The 14666-nt window shown below is 33.5% G+C and overlaps 1 protein-coding gene and 1 long non-coding RNA gene across 2 annotated transcripts; both read right to left on the reverse strand.

The window, feature by feature from the left end:
- Positions 1-2176: 2176 nt before the first annotated feature.
- Positions 2177-6368, reverse strand: LOC111915990 (glutamate receptor 3.6). Its single transcript, XM_023911622.3, has 7 exons — positions 6023-6368; positions 5312-5619; positions 3914-5247; positions 3567-3844; positions 3430-3461; positions 2955-3361; positions 2177-2865 (listed from the first exon to the last, which is right to left on the reverse strand). Exons 2-7 carry the CDS (start codon positions 5586-5588, stop codon positions 2404-2406), a joined length of 2790 nt encoding a protein of 929 aa, XP_023767390.1. The 5' UTR covers positions 5589-5619; positions 6023-6368; the 3' UTR covers positions 2177-2403.
- Positions 6369-8368: 2000 nt separating this feature from the next.
- Positions 8369-10067, reverse strand: LOC111915989 (uncharacterized). Its single transcript, XR_002858346.3, has 2 exons — positions 9250-10067; positions 8369-9107 (listed from the first exon to the last, which is right to left on the reverse strand). It is a non-coding gene; the product is annotated as an uncharacterized LOC111915989 (long non-coding RNA).
- Between the last annotated feature and the right edge of the window lie 4599 nt (positions 10068-14666).

Genomic DNA, 14666 nt, shown 5'->3' on the forward strand with positions numbered 1-14666 from the left:
CTTAGAGAAAACTAGGCACCAACATTATTTGACCGATATGTGAACTAAGTTATTGATGTAAGTGAGAGACAAGTCACGTATGGGAATACCTTATTAATGATTGTCCCACGTAGGATGTCATATGAGCAAAACCTAAAGAAAAACCAGTTATAAGGACTGAATGTGTACAAAAACAACAATGACTAATTTTGCAACAAAAAAATATTCAGGACTAAATGTGTACAAACTGATAAATTAACCTAGAGTAACCGGTCATAACCTGGAGTAGTCGGTTGTAAGGATTGAATGTGTACAAAACAGCAATGTAAAAACCTTATTTTACAAAAAAAAAAATAATAATAAATAAATAAATAAGAACTAAACGTATACATAGCAAAAACTTTGTTACCCTATTAAGTCATGTTCCCTTGATCTTACTATCAAACCACATGATAACTTGGTCAAGATTAAAATTTGTTGAATCACAAGATAACTTGGTCAAGATGACTTAGTTTAATCAACATTTTTCCCTTAAACTATATTATATTTTCCTATTTTGAATTGCATCGTGAGTTTCTATCTTGCATTTATACTCCCATGAAGGAAACCACAACAAAACCAAAATCTCATATAAATAAGTTAAGGGGAAGGTGTCAATAGGAAAATAGATACTAGCAATAAAGCTTAAAAAATATACCTAACAAAAAGCATAAATATTCAAAAAAGAAACCATGACCTACATTACTCATTTATCTTGATTTTAAGCATCTACTCCCTCCGATCTAAGGTAGTTTTTTTAGAATGATCCAACTTCTTCATATTCAACCTCACACTATCTTCCTATTTTATTCTTAGTCGTCCTCTCCTTCTTGCACCATAAGTAATAATTGTGCCCACAATTCTAACCACGACTTTCATCTTCTATAACGCATTGTTCCTGAGTTCCACTTAAAGAGAGAAATGGGAGGATACGGAGGGAAAGTGAGGGGTGTCGAAGGAAAATCGTGTTCCCGAGTTTCATTAATGGAAGGAAAGTGAGGGGAGGGGAAGGATTTTGGAGTCATATTTTCCTTCCAAATTTTCCTCCCAAATTGGGCGGAATTGGGAAGAAAGTGAGGGGAAGGAAAATTTTAAGTTTTATTTTCTTTTTTCTTTTAACTTGGGAACACAAAAACTAAAAATTTTCCTTTTCTTTCCTTTCATTTCCTTCGAACTCAGGAACACAGAATAATGAGTATTTTCCTTCACCTCCCTTTCTTTCTGTCAAAATTTTCCTTCCCTTTCCTTTAATGAATTTACAAAGAAAACTCGGGAACAAGGCGTAAATACTAGTTTTTATCAGGAAGATATTCACATACATACAACATAGCCAACCTAACTGCTACCATATAAAAATTTTCTTTAAGTTTTAACAGATGATAACCTCCATTTTAAATATCATGCTTTAATATTGCAGTAAATCATCATTGACACTCCTTTCTTCATGGATCATAGACTGAAAATTGTTAAAACTCCACTTTTGGTGTATCACTTGCTCCCCAAATACGTACTTCTACCCTATCATTACGCTCCTCGCTGAAATGTGCCAAAGATATTTCGTCTAAATTGCAGTGATTTAGAATCCTTTCTCTTCAAACATCAACTCCATGTATCTAACCTAGCATTTAGTAGAACCCTAGTCTTTATCACAAACACAATGTTGATAAAAGAAAAACATAAACTTGGCACCCCTTCTTGAATCTAACAACAAATGTCATCAATACTTATAGCGGAGATGTATAAACTAAGAGCCTATCTCAGATGTAGCCTAATTTTCACCTTGAGATAGTACGTTTCTCCGATTAAAGTTCGGACACAAACATTCTATGGTGTCCTTTAAATCCTCTTACATTGTAAACTATCATATGTCTTCTCATGGTCGATGATGATCATATAAAGCTTCTTATTTCTCAGGGTATAGATATCGTCAACCCCGCTTGTAAAAAGATTGATATCAAATAATTAAAGAAAATATCTCAAAAACCAATTCACCTCCTTCTCGATTCTCGTTACATAAACATTCTCTGTGTGGTTAATCAATAGTCGTTATACAATATTAGTCGAGTCTTCTTGATTTAGCCATCGAAATCTTGGCCTCTTACATAGGAGACTCCCTTCCAACCTAGATTAAGCCTAAACAAGCACCATGAACTTTAGATGACATCAAACTCTAAACGGACTACATAATTTCAACTAATATGATAAAAAATTTACAGTAAAATTTTTGTATACAAGGTCACTCTCACTTGTTTGTATGATCTAACGAATTTGACATTAGGCTAACTTGCTATTTGCTATTTGCTATGGTTTAATTAAACAATGACCCGAACATAACATTACAAATTTGATTGACAAGAGCAACAAACAAGGCCTTACAATCTCTTATCATTTTGAGGCATTCAATGACATATCTCTCTTGTTGCTATAATTATCAATCGATGAATCATCTCCATTCATCATGCTTGAACTTCCCTCAGAATATTTTCTCTTGGAACGAGTTCTTATAGTTTCTTCTTTTTTATCAACAAACGAAAAGAATGTTTGAAGGGATCCCGAACGAACGCTTCTCCCGGTTGACTCAGCAAGGGTTGGATAGTGTTTGGTAAATTGGCGTATCGTGAGTACAAAGTATATGAGAAGAGCAAGAAAACAAGCTAATCCACATATTAAGAAGAGGCCTTTAAAACTCGTTAGTTCAAGTTTATCAACTTCAAACTGTGTTCCTTGTGAACTACATGCACTTCTCAACAACCACTTGTCATGAATCCTTTGTAATTCACCATTTTCTGATAGTTTTAGAATTGCTGTTGACATATCGGCTGCTAGAGGAGAATCCCTAGGGAATGCCTTTCACAAAACAAGATGACAAAACATTAACTTTGATTTCAAAAGTCAAATTTCCATGTTGAATGGATTAATGAGAACTTTGTACTTACAAATCCCCATCCATTTTTGGTAAATTCTTGACCAACGATGCTGAATTCACAACGAGATGAAAGGAAGAGTTCAATGTATGCACGTTCATCAACCACTGCTGCAACACCACCGTTGTGGGGCCCATCTTTCAATGCTTTTTCATAGTCTTCAGGCAATGAAAGAGGAATTAATCGATCTGAATTAATACCAAGTTCTCCTACAAGATAGTTTCTGACAAACGAATTCTCTTGATACCCAATCGGATCTTTGATCATCATCAAACTTTCAATTCCTTTAATAGGTGAAGAAAGCTTCTGAACAGTCAATATTGAGGTCAAACTTGCAGTATAGCTCGAGTTTATTATGAGAACCACAAATAACCATAGAATTAAAACTATACGACCAAGAGTGCTCAATGTGTTTTCTCCTGCATACATAAACCATTTCCAAGTAAGATCATATACATATAATGGTAATTCAATAAACAACACTTACTGTGGGAGGAAAACAGTGTTGAAAAGCTAAACCTGCAAAAAGAAGAAGATAAAGAAACATTAACAATGAATCTGTTCTACAAGTGTTTAAACTTTAAACTTTAAACTTTAAACACACTTACTTACTTACTTACTTACCATAGAACTGTGACAAGTTGTTTTCTTGGAGGACCACGAAACTCATCATTTACACGATGTTCAAGAATCCATACAACAGCTCCAATAACTAAGAAAAAGATTCCTGAAACAGACCACATTAAAGGAGAGAAAGGTTTAAGAAAAGCCCATGTACTAGAGCTTGATCTTCTAACTGGAACCACTACAACAAGCCCAGATTCGATAAATGGTTGTGTAAAATCTGCTATTCGAGTCCTGTTAGTAGTGATAGCAATGTCTCCCACCACAGCATCATAAACCTGTATTATATATATAGCTTTTGGTTAAAATTTAGCAGCAAGGTTGAATCTTTTTATTGAAATACTCACACCAGAGTTGATTAAGGTTAAAAGCTCTGTGTTGCTTGGGTTCTTGACACCATCTCCATAGGAGTGAAACTTATATGGAACAGCATATGGAAGTAAGTTTACAGCAGATGTAAACACATCAATGCAGTGTCCTTTGAATGAATCACTGTCTTTTGATTGTCCTACAAATTCTTGAAAACTGACTCGATTTGGAACACCGATTTTCAACTGTTTTCCACTATCAGGGAAAACCCATCCACGTGGCTTTTGAATGATTTGACCAGGCCAAATCACCGCGTGCAATAGCTCAGAAGAACTTGATTGATGATCAGATGGCTTTGTGTTGACTTTATCTGGACGAATAGTTGACAAACCCGAAGAATTTGACCAATACCCGATTCTCCTAACACCAGTACCAATCACATTCAAGACTTCAAATGCAGGAAAAAGTAGGTTTTTATCAGATGTGAACTCGATAGCTCCTGTTAATCCTTTCATTTTGACATTTAATATTTCTTGAAGCAATAACTTTCCTCCATTAAAGATACTCAAAGAATCAAAATTCAACATTTCTCCTGGTAAAGCTTGTAACTTTGGATCTTTTGAGAATGAAATGTTTCCACCTTTATCAAAGAAAGAGTCAAGTGCATGAGCAAGAAGCCAAACGGTGTCGTATGCGTATAAACAAAAAGTACTTAACCCATAATTTGTCATGTTTCTCCACTCAGAAGCGAATTTTCTTGTAAGTTTTGAATCTTTTGTGTATGTTCTTAATGTGATAAAACCTTGCATAACATCAATTGTTTTGGAAGGGAGTGGAGAACTAATGTCTATGATAGTAGAGAGCCAATTAGTAGTGATCCAAACATACCCACTACCCAACATATCAAGATTTCTAGCAACTTCAAGTATGTCTAATCCATATTGTGGATAAGTGTGGACAACAAGAATTCTTGACTCCATTAAAGCAACTTGAACCAACACATCGCTTATGTCTGTTTTTGTTGCTAATGGCTTAATAGGTGCTTTATGGGAGATCTCACATCCTCTAGATGCTAACTGATCTCCTAATGATATTACTCCATTTCTTCCATGATCATCGTCTATGTAAATTGCTGTAACTTTTCTCCATTCGTAGTACTTGATTATGTCTGCTATTGCAGCCATTTGATAAAGATCACTGTGAGTTGTGCGCACAAAGAAAGGATACTGAAGGGAATTCAATGTAGGATCAGTAGCTGTGAAAGACAATAGAGGAACTTGGAGCTCATTTGCCACGTGGGATATCACATGAGCTAAGACTGAACCTTGAGGGCCTATTAAAGCCACTGTATCTGTCTCCATCACCTGTAAAGCTGTTGCCAAAAACAAGTCAAATCGCATGAGAATATACTGTAAGAAAATGTTTAGAAGATTTACCTTCCATAATATTCATAAATGCACTGAAATTGGAGTCATGAAGAGTTATTTGCAGCTTGGTTCCCTTAAGAATAGTGGGATCAGAGTTCACATCTTCACATGCAGCCTGTAAAGCAATTTTTGCGACTTTTCCAATGATGGAATTAAATGTCAAGATGGATGCAATATTCACGACATCTGGTCTTGTAGAAACATTGGTATTGTTAAGCCCTTCAGTGAAGCATCCATTGAAATCCACCATTAACAGGAGCAATGCCCAAACTAGATTCTTTGGCATTTTTTCTTACAAAAAGCTGGTTTCATACACCCTGATACACAAAATAAAACAAGAAAATTTTACTTTCAGTTGTCTAGATTGATCAAAGCCTCAAGAGCGTGTTTCTATGGTATGAAAAGAGCACGGTTTGATGTAAGAAAACAGTGAAAAAGCAATGAAGTAAACTTTTGACCAAGTTAGGTGAAATAGTTGCTAAGTTTGAGAAAAATTTGAGTATCAAGTTTACAAGTCAATACTTTAGAGGGTTGTGTCTTGACTAACTAGCATGAAAGTATTAAAGAAAAAATCCTCAAAACCTATTTAAGTAAAACATCAAGCACGTTGTGTGTGCAAAAGATTCTAAATACAAGAAAGCATATAAAAAATGTCGACCACGATATGAAAAAATACACACCCCACACACACACACACACACAGAGGGGGGGAGAGATTACAGAGAAGAGCAGCCTAAGCAGCCATCCACAGAGAGCGAAAGAAGAGCACTGAACAGACAAGAAATCAAATGATGGGATTTTGCAGCAGGGGAGTAGTGATATAGCTAAATTCCAAGAGGGTTTCATGTATGGTTTAGAAAATTTCTTGGTTTTAAAGTGATAATGATAATTATCACTAAGGATTCTTGAATCTCGTACGAAAATGTGTCCTATTTGTTGGAAGCTTCACGCGTCGTATTTCCGGCTTTCTGATAATTGTCGCTGTAAAACTCATGAGCCATATGTGATACAGTCGTCGAACAATTGGGAGTTCTTGTCAAGTGTCACGTGTTTCATTATCTGATGTTGGATGTTGGCTTAATTTTAATTTTAAGGCCGAGTAGGTGGTGCCATGTTTAATGTATTCTCTTTCTCGTCTTATAAACGTCATCTTTTACAACACAAATGTGGTTTTTTGCCACACCAAAGGAGTGGTGCTACACTTTCATTTTCATTTTTTTTTGTTTTTTTTAAGTATTTTAATTTAATAAAACTTTTTTTAATAAAAAAACATAATTTTAAAAAGATAATATTTCATTAATTAAAAATACAAATACCATATATTACTTAACTTTAAAAAACCCCTAAAAATTTAGAAAATCAAATTAAAAACATAAAACCTACAACTTAAAAAAAACACACATACACACACACCAAACTATTAAAAACTTGAAAAAAAAAACTAGAAATTAGCCACGATTTACGTAACGTTTTTTCACTTCCTCCTTCATCGCCAAAATAACTTGAAGCTCTTCCCCGGTCATATCCGACGTGTCTATCGCTAGCATTCGCATGTCGCTCTCCCTTTGTTTCCGAAGTTCTCTTTCAGAAGCAATTTGCAAAATCTTGTCAATTATGTTTTTTATACTCTTCATGTCGGCCCCCATTTCTTTCAACTCATCTGAATCCGACGCTTTGCTTTTGCCTTTGCTTTTTTCTTTGTCTCTTCCCATTGGTCGGGAAGGTGGTGAAACTGGAACAGATCCATTTTTGTTCATATCAAATTGAACATGAGCATCTGATGTAGTGTGGTCGGACTCAGATGTTCTGCTGCGTTTTGAACCACTGTCGATATGCTCGTCTGATGTTTTGCTACTCAGCCATTTCTTGTTATCTTTCAAAAAATTTCAAACTTCAAGAAACTTGAAAGCCTTCAGATTTTCTTTTTGATACACTTTCAACGCTTTCTTCAAAATCATGTCATCGTTTTTCTCCACTTTTCCATTGACGTTTCATGTTGTTATATAAGTCATTAAACAACATGATTTCCTTGTTCATCTTCCCCCATTTGGAGTACACTTAATGTTTAGTACGGTATTCTCCACGATTCATTCCTTTATGGAGCCTACGTAAAATGTGAATCCAAAAGCGGTCATGCTTTTGGTCTTTTCCAACCGTCACATCTTCTGAAATATCGATCCAAGATAGTGCCAAAACTAATACTTCCAGAGGTTCCTAACATTTAGCCTCTGCCTTCTCGTTTCTTTTAGTTGGTGCTCGAGTTGGCTGAGTTTCTATAACGAATTCCGGTTCGGAATTAGAAACGAAAGTTGTGTTTGTGTTTGTTAAAGGAACTCGAGTTGAGACAAAAAAATCAAATGGATTAAAATCTGGATCGGGTTGTGGTAGTGGTGGTGTTTGTGGTAGTGGTTGCGCTGGTCGTTGTGGAAAATACGGAAGCATACCGCCGTAGTGGTAATACGGAGGTGAAAAAATCAGTTGATCAAATAAATGTATTGGGGTGGTGGTGTTTCTAACTGGTGTTTTTTCTTTGTTGGGCCTTTCGGAAGAAGACAATTTTCAAAAAAAAAAGTTTGAGGAAAAGAGTAAAAATTTTAATTTAGGTTGTGTAAAGGTTGTGTGTGTGTGTGTGTGTATATATATATATATATATATATATATATATATATATATATATATATATATATGTGGAGTAAAAAAAAAGTTACATGGAATCAATGACCGTTCAACGATCAAAAAGCAATCAAATACCACCAACCAATCACAGACCACGATACTCTGTAGCCGCAGTGCTACCAAAACCACACAAGACCGCAGTCTAGGGGTAGTATGCACGATGCAGGTGGCACAAACCGCGGTCCCAGACCGCGGCCACACCCTTTAGTCTAAGAGAAACTGAGTGATAATCTATATAAATGTTTTTTTCCTTATTTTTGACAAAAATGATTAAATTTTTTTCTGGGTAAAATGATTATTTTGTCCGGTGTTTCTGAGTGAAATCCGGAATCTAAGAATTGTACTCTGAAATACACTTTTATTCTTTTGGGTTATTGACATAACAACACATGAAAGTTTTACGTTTGGTTTTAAATGATTACTTAACTTTTTTTGTATCTGTTAAACCATTAAACTCGAAAATTGTCTGTCTAAAACACCATTTTGCTTAAAATTACAAGGTTTCAAGGTTAGATTTGCTGATGTGTTCATTAACTTCTGAAACTCAACGATTTATGTTTCCCCATGACTACCATGTCCACCCATTTTATCCCTTATCTTTTTCCCGTTCTCTCTTTTCTGCGGTAAAAGAGCCCTAATTTCTTGTCACAATCTTCCACGGTCTTCACCAATCGAAAATCACCACCGCCCACCTCCTCCCACTTCCACCGCTATTAGTAAAGCATTCACGTTTCCGATCTCAAATCAATTTTGTGGGTTAAAACGATTGTGTTGTAAATGCGATGAAAACAAACTCATAATGTGTATGTGTGTTTCCGTTTTACATCCTCGCATTTAATCAATTCAAGAAATTAAGTTACATGAATTTAAGAATTCGCTTCTCCATTCCTACACGAACTCAAAACCGATGAAACCACATAGTATCAAGAACAGTGATGATGTGTGGAGCAGGAGTTTGTCGTTTCCTTTTGTGTGTCTATGCATTTCCATCCACCAATCGATTGTCAAGGCTTCAATGAAAGAAATTAGAACAAAAAAAAGGGGGTTAGGGTGTAAAGACGATGAACATGCTTCATATTTTCGTGTCCGGTAAAAATTGAAGAACATGGCAACTTCAGTTCCCTTTTCTCTAAAAATAATGTGTGAATCAAAGAAAAGAAGATGATGAGTAGGTTAGAATTGATTTGCAGATGTATCTCACGGAATCAAATGATCAAAGGATCAAACTGATACTACATTTCCAAACATAAAACAAAATCGAAACATCATACCAGATTGATCATATTGAAATCGGAATGAAAAATGGGTTCGGATGAATCTCACGGAATCCATAAACTTCGTTTTCTTCTAGATTCACAAAAGGCAATACCAGATCACTTTTATTGAAGCCAGAAATCTTGTCTTCTTCTGCTCCGATTGTAATTGTTTTGGTAATCGGTTACCGATACAAACTGCTTTGCTACAAAAATCCATGGAGGTGTTTCTTCAACTAGGGCATAAACGATTCGAAAGCTAGACAACGATGGTAGTTCCCCCGTCTCTCTAAAAACAATGTGTGAATCAAAGAAAAGAAGATGATGAGTAGGTTAGAATCTTTTGCAGGTTTAGGTTAAAAATCGAAGAACAAAGAACAGAATGAAAAATTGTTGAACAGGTTAGAATGATTGGCTTGTACGTGTTGTGTGCATTCAATCCCCCTTAAAACAAAACGATTGCTTCAAAATACCCCCTCCCCTTTCTCTTTCGCTTCCGATTTGCAGGTTTATGTGGGGTGTGATGTCCAAAACCTTGAAAATGTCGCTACTAAGGCCCATGGCTAAACCTTGAAAAGTACATGCCTTTTCATCTTGATTTTGCACTGAATAGATGGTGACGGTGGTAATGAGAGGAAACGGAAGGTGGTGGCGGGGAGATAGATGATGGTTCTTCCATGTGAAAGTCTGTATGGACAACTATAAGAAGTCAATGTACACATCAACAAATATGTAACCTGAAAACCTGATAATTTTAAGCAACATGGTATTATATACATGTAATTTTTGAGTTTAATGGTTTAACAGGTACAAAAAAAATTAAATGGTCATTTAAAACCAAATGAAAACTTTCATGTGTTGTTATGTAAATAACCCATTTTTTTTCAAACTTAAAGTGTGTTCCTTTTTAGTCTTTAATTATGTTTTATTGGTTGTTAACTTTTATATGGGAACTCATTCGTATACAACAAAATTTTTCCATACACAACAATTTATACATTAAAGTGTTGTATTGTACAACTCCATAAAACATAAATTGTTGTGTACGGAGAAAAAATATTATAAGTATACAAATCACTTCCCTGTAAGAAAAAATATTGTTGTGTACGGATCAACTCTCATTGCAAAAGAATCTTTAGTATATCCATATGCATCAATCACCTTTCAAACTTTCTCATCTATTTGAAACATCATCATAAATGTTTCTTATAATAGCAAAGTTATTTAAAGAGGGATAACGCATTATTTCATTGTTGGTGTGTGTTCGTTCAACATCAAGGACCACTACACAATGCCAAGATTCATTGCTTTTTGTGAACTTAATTCGCATGTTTTCACTTAAAGAAAGTCTTTTATTCTCTCTACCATTTGAAATTGATGGGTATTTTAGGGCGGTCACCTAAAAATAAGAAAGCTTATTTTTAAATAGAAAAATTTGTGGCTACAAGATACCTTAATAATTGCTAAACATTTATTAGAAAAATATATGTATTATATCATATTTTTAAATCTATATTTTTATTTCAAACTATATTTAAATTCAGTTTTTGATTAAAGGACATCTTTACGATGTATTGTGTTGTAGAAAATTGTTTTCAATTTTCTTAGAAGTTTTTTCATATTTACTTTATAGTAAAAATTCAGAAAATTTATAATGTAACAGTGTTTTGGTTAATGAAAGTTTTGTAATATGCATTAATTCGTACACACTTTTGTTTTGATGTAATGATTTTTAGAAAGTTAAAAAGTTAGTAAAACTTTTAACTTTTTGGGTTAATATTACAAAATCATCACCAATTGTTTTTTATTTTTTAGATTATTTATCTTTTATTAATATTTAATAAGGCAATATATTTATTTTTATATTATGTGAGGATTTTGTATATATTTAATTTTAAAATTTTAACCAAATAAAAAGGATATAACAAAAGAGTTCTTTACATAGATAGTCTCAATGGTTTGGTTAAAATTACATATTTGGTTTTAAAAAATTGATATGTATTTCAATATTGCCCCAATAGTCATTGGATTGTTAAATCTAACAACTTAGCTGTTAGTTTTTAAAATATTTCATTTTGTCCTTGACAAAAATAAGTAGAAAACTAAACTACTAAAACTAAACTACTGATACCATAAAAGGACCAGATCAGTAAAGTTCTATCTTAATATCTCATTCTCTCCTACCACCAACTAGACATGTCATGCCCTTATGAACATCTACTTTAGAATTTGAATAGTCCTCTTAGTCGGTCGATTGGCTTGAATCTCTACTTCTTTTGAATCGTAACCTACTATTAGTGTATGCTTAAAACTGAACTAATTAATTTTCTCTAACCAACTAACGACCAAACAAAAAATGACTTAACTAATGGTCAGATTTCTCTCTCCTCATTAAAAACTACTTCTATCTAGCTCCTCACTTCACATCTTTTCGTCAAAGAGAGTAAGAGTATTAAATCCCAAAAGTCCTAAGAGTTAAGCATGTTGGTGATGAACTAGTTCTCGTTCACCCCGGGTGGAATGAGTCAAGCTAGTTCCAAAATCGCCAGAGCCATCTTATTGCCTTCATTCCTACGACTTAATTCCCATCTATGCACCTCCATCACCACCATCAACCACCCCTGCCTCCCACGACCACTTTCATACATTTTCAACCCTAACAGACCAAATCAAACGTCGATTAAAACCTTCCATATGACAAATTTCTCCCACTCCAACACTCTACTTCTGACACCCCTTTTATCTTCCATTCAAGCCATCATTATCGATATAATCGTCGTTGTAGTTGGCTCATGTGTCATCAACTGTCGTGGCCCCCTTCAACCATCGTTATTGTTCTCTAGTCTTATCCTTATTCCCATATATCTTTTCTCTAACTCTTAAATATTTTTCTTATTCCAACTCTTCGATGAAAATAGAACACCTATATCTCTCTTATGAATGTAGCCAAAACTTCCATTGAAAGCCTCAGAAGGAACTACCACACCGGATTGCAGTGTGAATAAAAAAAATTGAACCATGGAAAAATTTATAGGTGGTCAAAGATTTTCGATTGCAACTATGACATCTTACAATTTGATTCCAAGTAATATCAATCAAAATTTATTCTTATAGGAACCATTTCTTAGATCGTAAACCAACATAAGAATATCGATATTTCTTGGGAAGTTTTTATTCAACTATTAGACCATCTTCAACTCATCTCTATTTTTACCTTGTAATAAAATAAAAAATTAGATACATAGTGTTTTATGTCTACCCTATTCCATTTTTACCGTACTTTTTACCTCAAAACATATTTTAATTTTGTAACTTACATAGAATCTCAATCATATCTCTTCTATTAATTACTTTTTAATAAATATATATTGTCTTATTTTTCTTCATTACAACAATATTATAAATTATGTTATCATAAAATTATATCAAAATAAATTGTGCATATATAATGAATATAAATTAATTATTAATTCATTGAAAAAATTATTAAATAATTAATATTATATAACACAGTTTTAGATAAATATTATATATGCACGTATAAAATTATTACACATACATTTTTAAAAAATAATACATAATTTGTGTTGGAACAAATTCCTCATAAATGATCAACTAACACATTTTGTATAATAAAGTGAGCTTCATTTTATTTTATTTTATTTATGATTAATTAGTATAATTTAATACGTAAAAGGATATTATAAATATTAAATATTATATTTAAAATATAATCATTAGACAAAAATAAACTAGAAATATATATAAAAAATGGAACTAAAATTAACAATTAAAACTTCAACTTATTTTTTCAAAAAATGAATAATATTGCGCTATATACGTAGTAATAATATTCATTTATCCAAAAATGGCATTATGTTTGGAGATGCTCTTTCGCAAATATATTGGTTTAGATTTTGTTAGGTCATAAACTGAGTAGGGAAGTAGATTGTTTGGATGTGTGATTTTTTATTTGGTCATAAATTGTTGTTTGGATGTGGGTTTTATAATTTTGCCAAGGACACACATTGAAGAAACAAAACATGCTCTTTTAATTTCAGCATAGTTGCTTTTGATTTAAATGATTGTTTTGGTTTTGGTTTTTATTTTGATATTCATCTCTAATTTCTATTCATCATGACTATTTGGTTTTTAATTTTTGGTCCGTAATGTTTTATCTTTTATGATTTTAATCTTGATATATAAATATTCAAGAGTAAATTACATGAATGGTCTTTGTGGTTTATAGTAATCTGACGATCCCTCTAATATATTTTTCTTGCGTGTTTGGTCCCTTTTAGACATAAAAACAAAATTATCCTTCTTTATTTCCTTTTTAATTTGTTTATTGTTTATTTAAGATTTATCTATTAAAAATTGATTAATACATAAAGAGGGTCACACTCCCAACCCTTACCTTCACCCTCCCCATCATCTTCGTTCTCCTAAAATCATTTGATGGGTTATCTCACCTTTAAAAAGTAGACGACGTCCTTAACTCTGCATAACCCATATACGAAGGTAGAGTTGGTTGTTTAAGGCTATGACATCAGAAACCATTGAAGATCTTCGCAGTCGACAAGGCTATAGATCACCATCATCAACGGTGTTGTAGATCTTCGTCGTCAGAGACCGTTGTTTAGGGCTTCACATTGTTGCTCAATCCCTTCATCACAGTTATGCAATGGTATCAAGTATATTTAACGAGATAGTGTTAGGGAATAGGGATCCACCACACTGCTCGACCTCTAGACCACCACTGACCTTTGGACGAGCATTAATCATATTAGGGATTCACAACCGCTTCAGATGTTGTCTGACGAACCTATCAATTTGTTTCCCAGTCATTCTTGTGTGTATTATGATCGAATCAAACCAAAGATAGGCACTAAAATCGCATGATTAAAGATATGTCTCCTAACCCTCTTGGTGATTTGGGTATATTAGAATCAGAAGCATTTGGTTTATTTTTTTGAGACTTGTAAACTCTGCATTCTACACTATTCTATAGTTTGAGTTTTGTCGATATAAGGTCTGTGAATCATCTTTATTAGGTTTTCTATGAATCTATACAATAATATTTGGCAACGGAAGCAATTAAAATAACTCTAAGTGTACATGTAACCTATGATTTAGGTTTTAATAATTATAGCAACCTACAATTGAAACTACTAAATAATACTAACAAAGTAGATATGATTACCAACCTTTCAGCAAAATTGAATTTGCTTCTTAAATCCTTGTAAATCTTGAAAACCTTTGAAGCTTTTGGAAGACTAGCACCCGAAGTAAAATTTCTCTAAAGGATCACACCCAAAAGACTAAAGACTAGATAATTGGGAAAGAGGAAAACAACTTGCAAAACTCAAAATATCTTAGTGCAAGGTAGCTAGGGATGAAATCAATGAAGGTCGGGAGATTTGAATTAATTAAAT

The sequence above is a fragment of the Lactuca sativa genome, chromosome 2 (assembly GCF_002870075.4).
Source record: "Lactuca sativa cultivar Salinas chromosome 2, Lsat_Salinas_v11, whole genome shotgun sequence".
NCBI classification, from domain to species: domain Eukaryota; kingdom Viridiplantae; phylum Streptophyta; class Magnoliopsida; order Asterales; family Asteraceae; genus Lactuca; species Lactuca sativa.

Bases quoted from the DNA above. Each gene is read 5' to 3' on its own strand.
- LOC111915990 (XM_023911622.3), bottom strand. From the start codon at position 5,588: ATGCCAAAGAATCTAGTTTGGGCATTGCTCCTGTTAATGGTGGATTTC. The intron at 3,845-3,913 runs GTGAGTATTTCA...TATATAATACAG, and splicing joins TAACCTTAATCAACTCTGGT to GTTTATGATGCTGTGGTGGG. The intron at 2,866-2,954 runs GTAAGTACAAAG...GTTTTGTGAAAG, and splicing joins CCAAAAATGGATGGGGATTT to GCATTCCCTAGGGATTCTCC.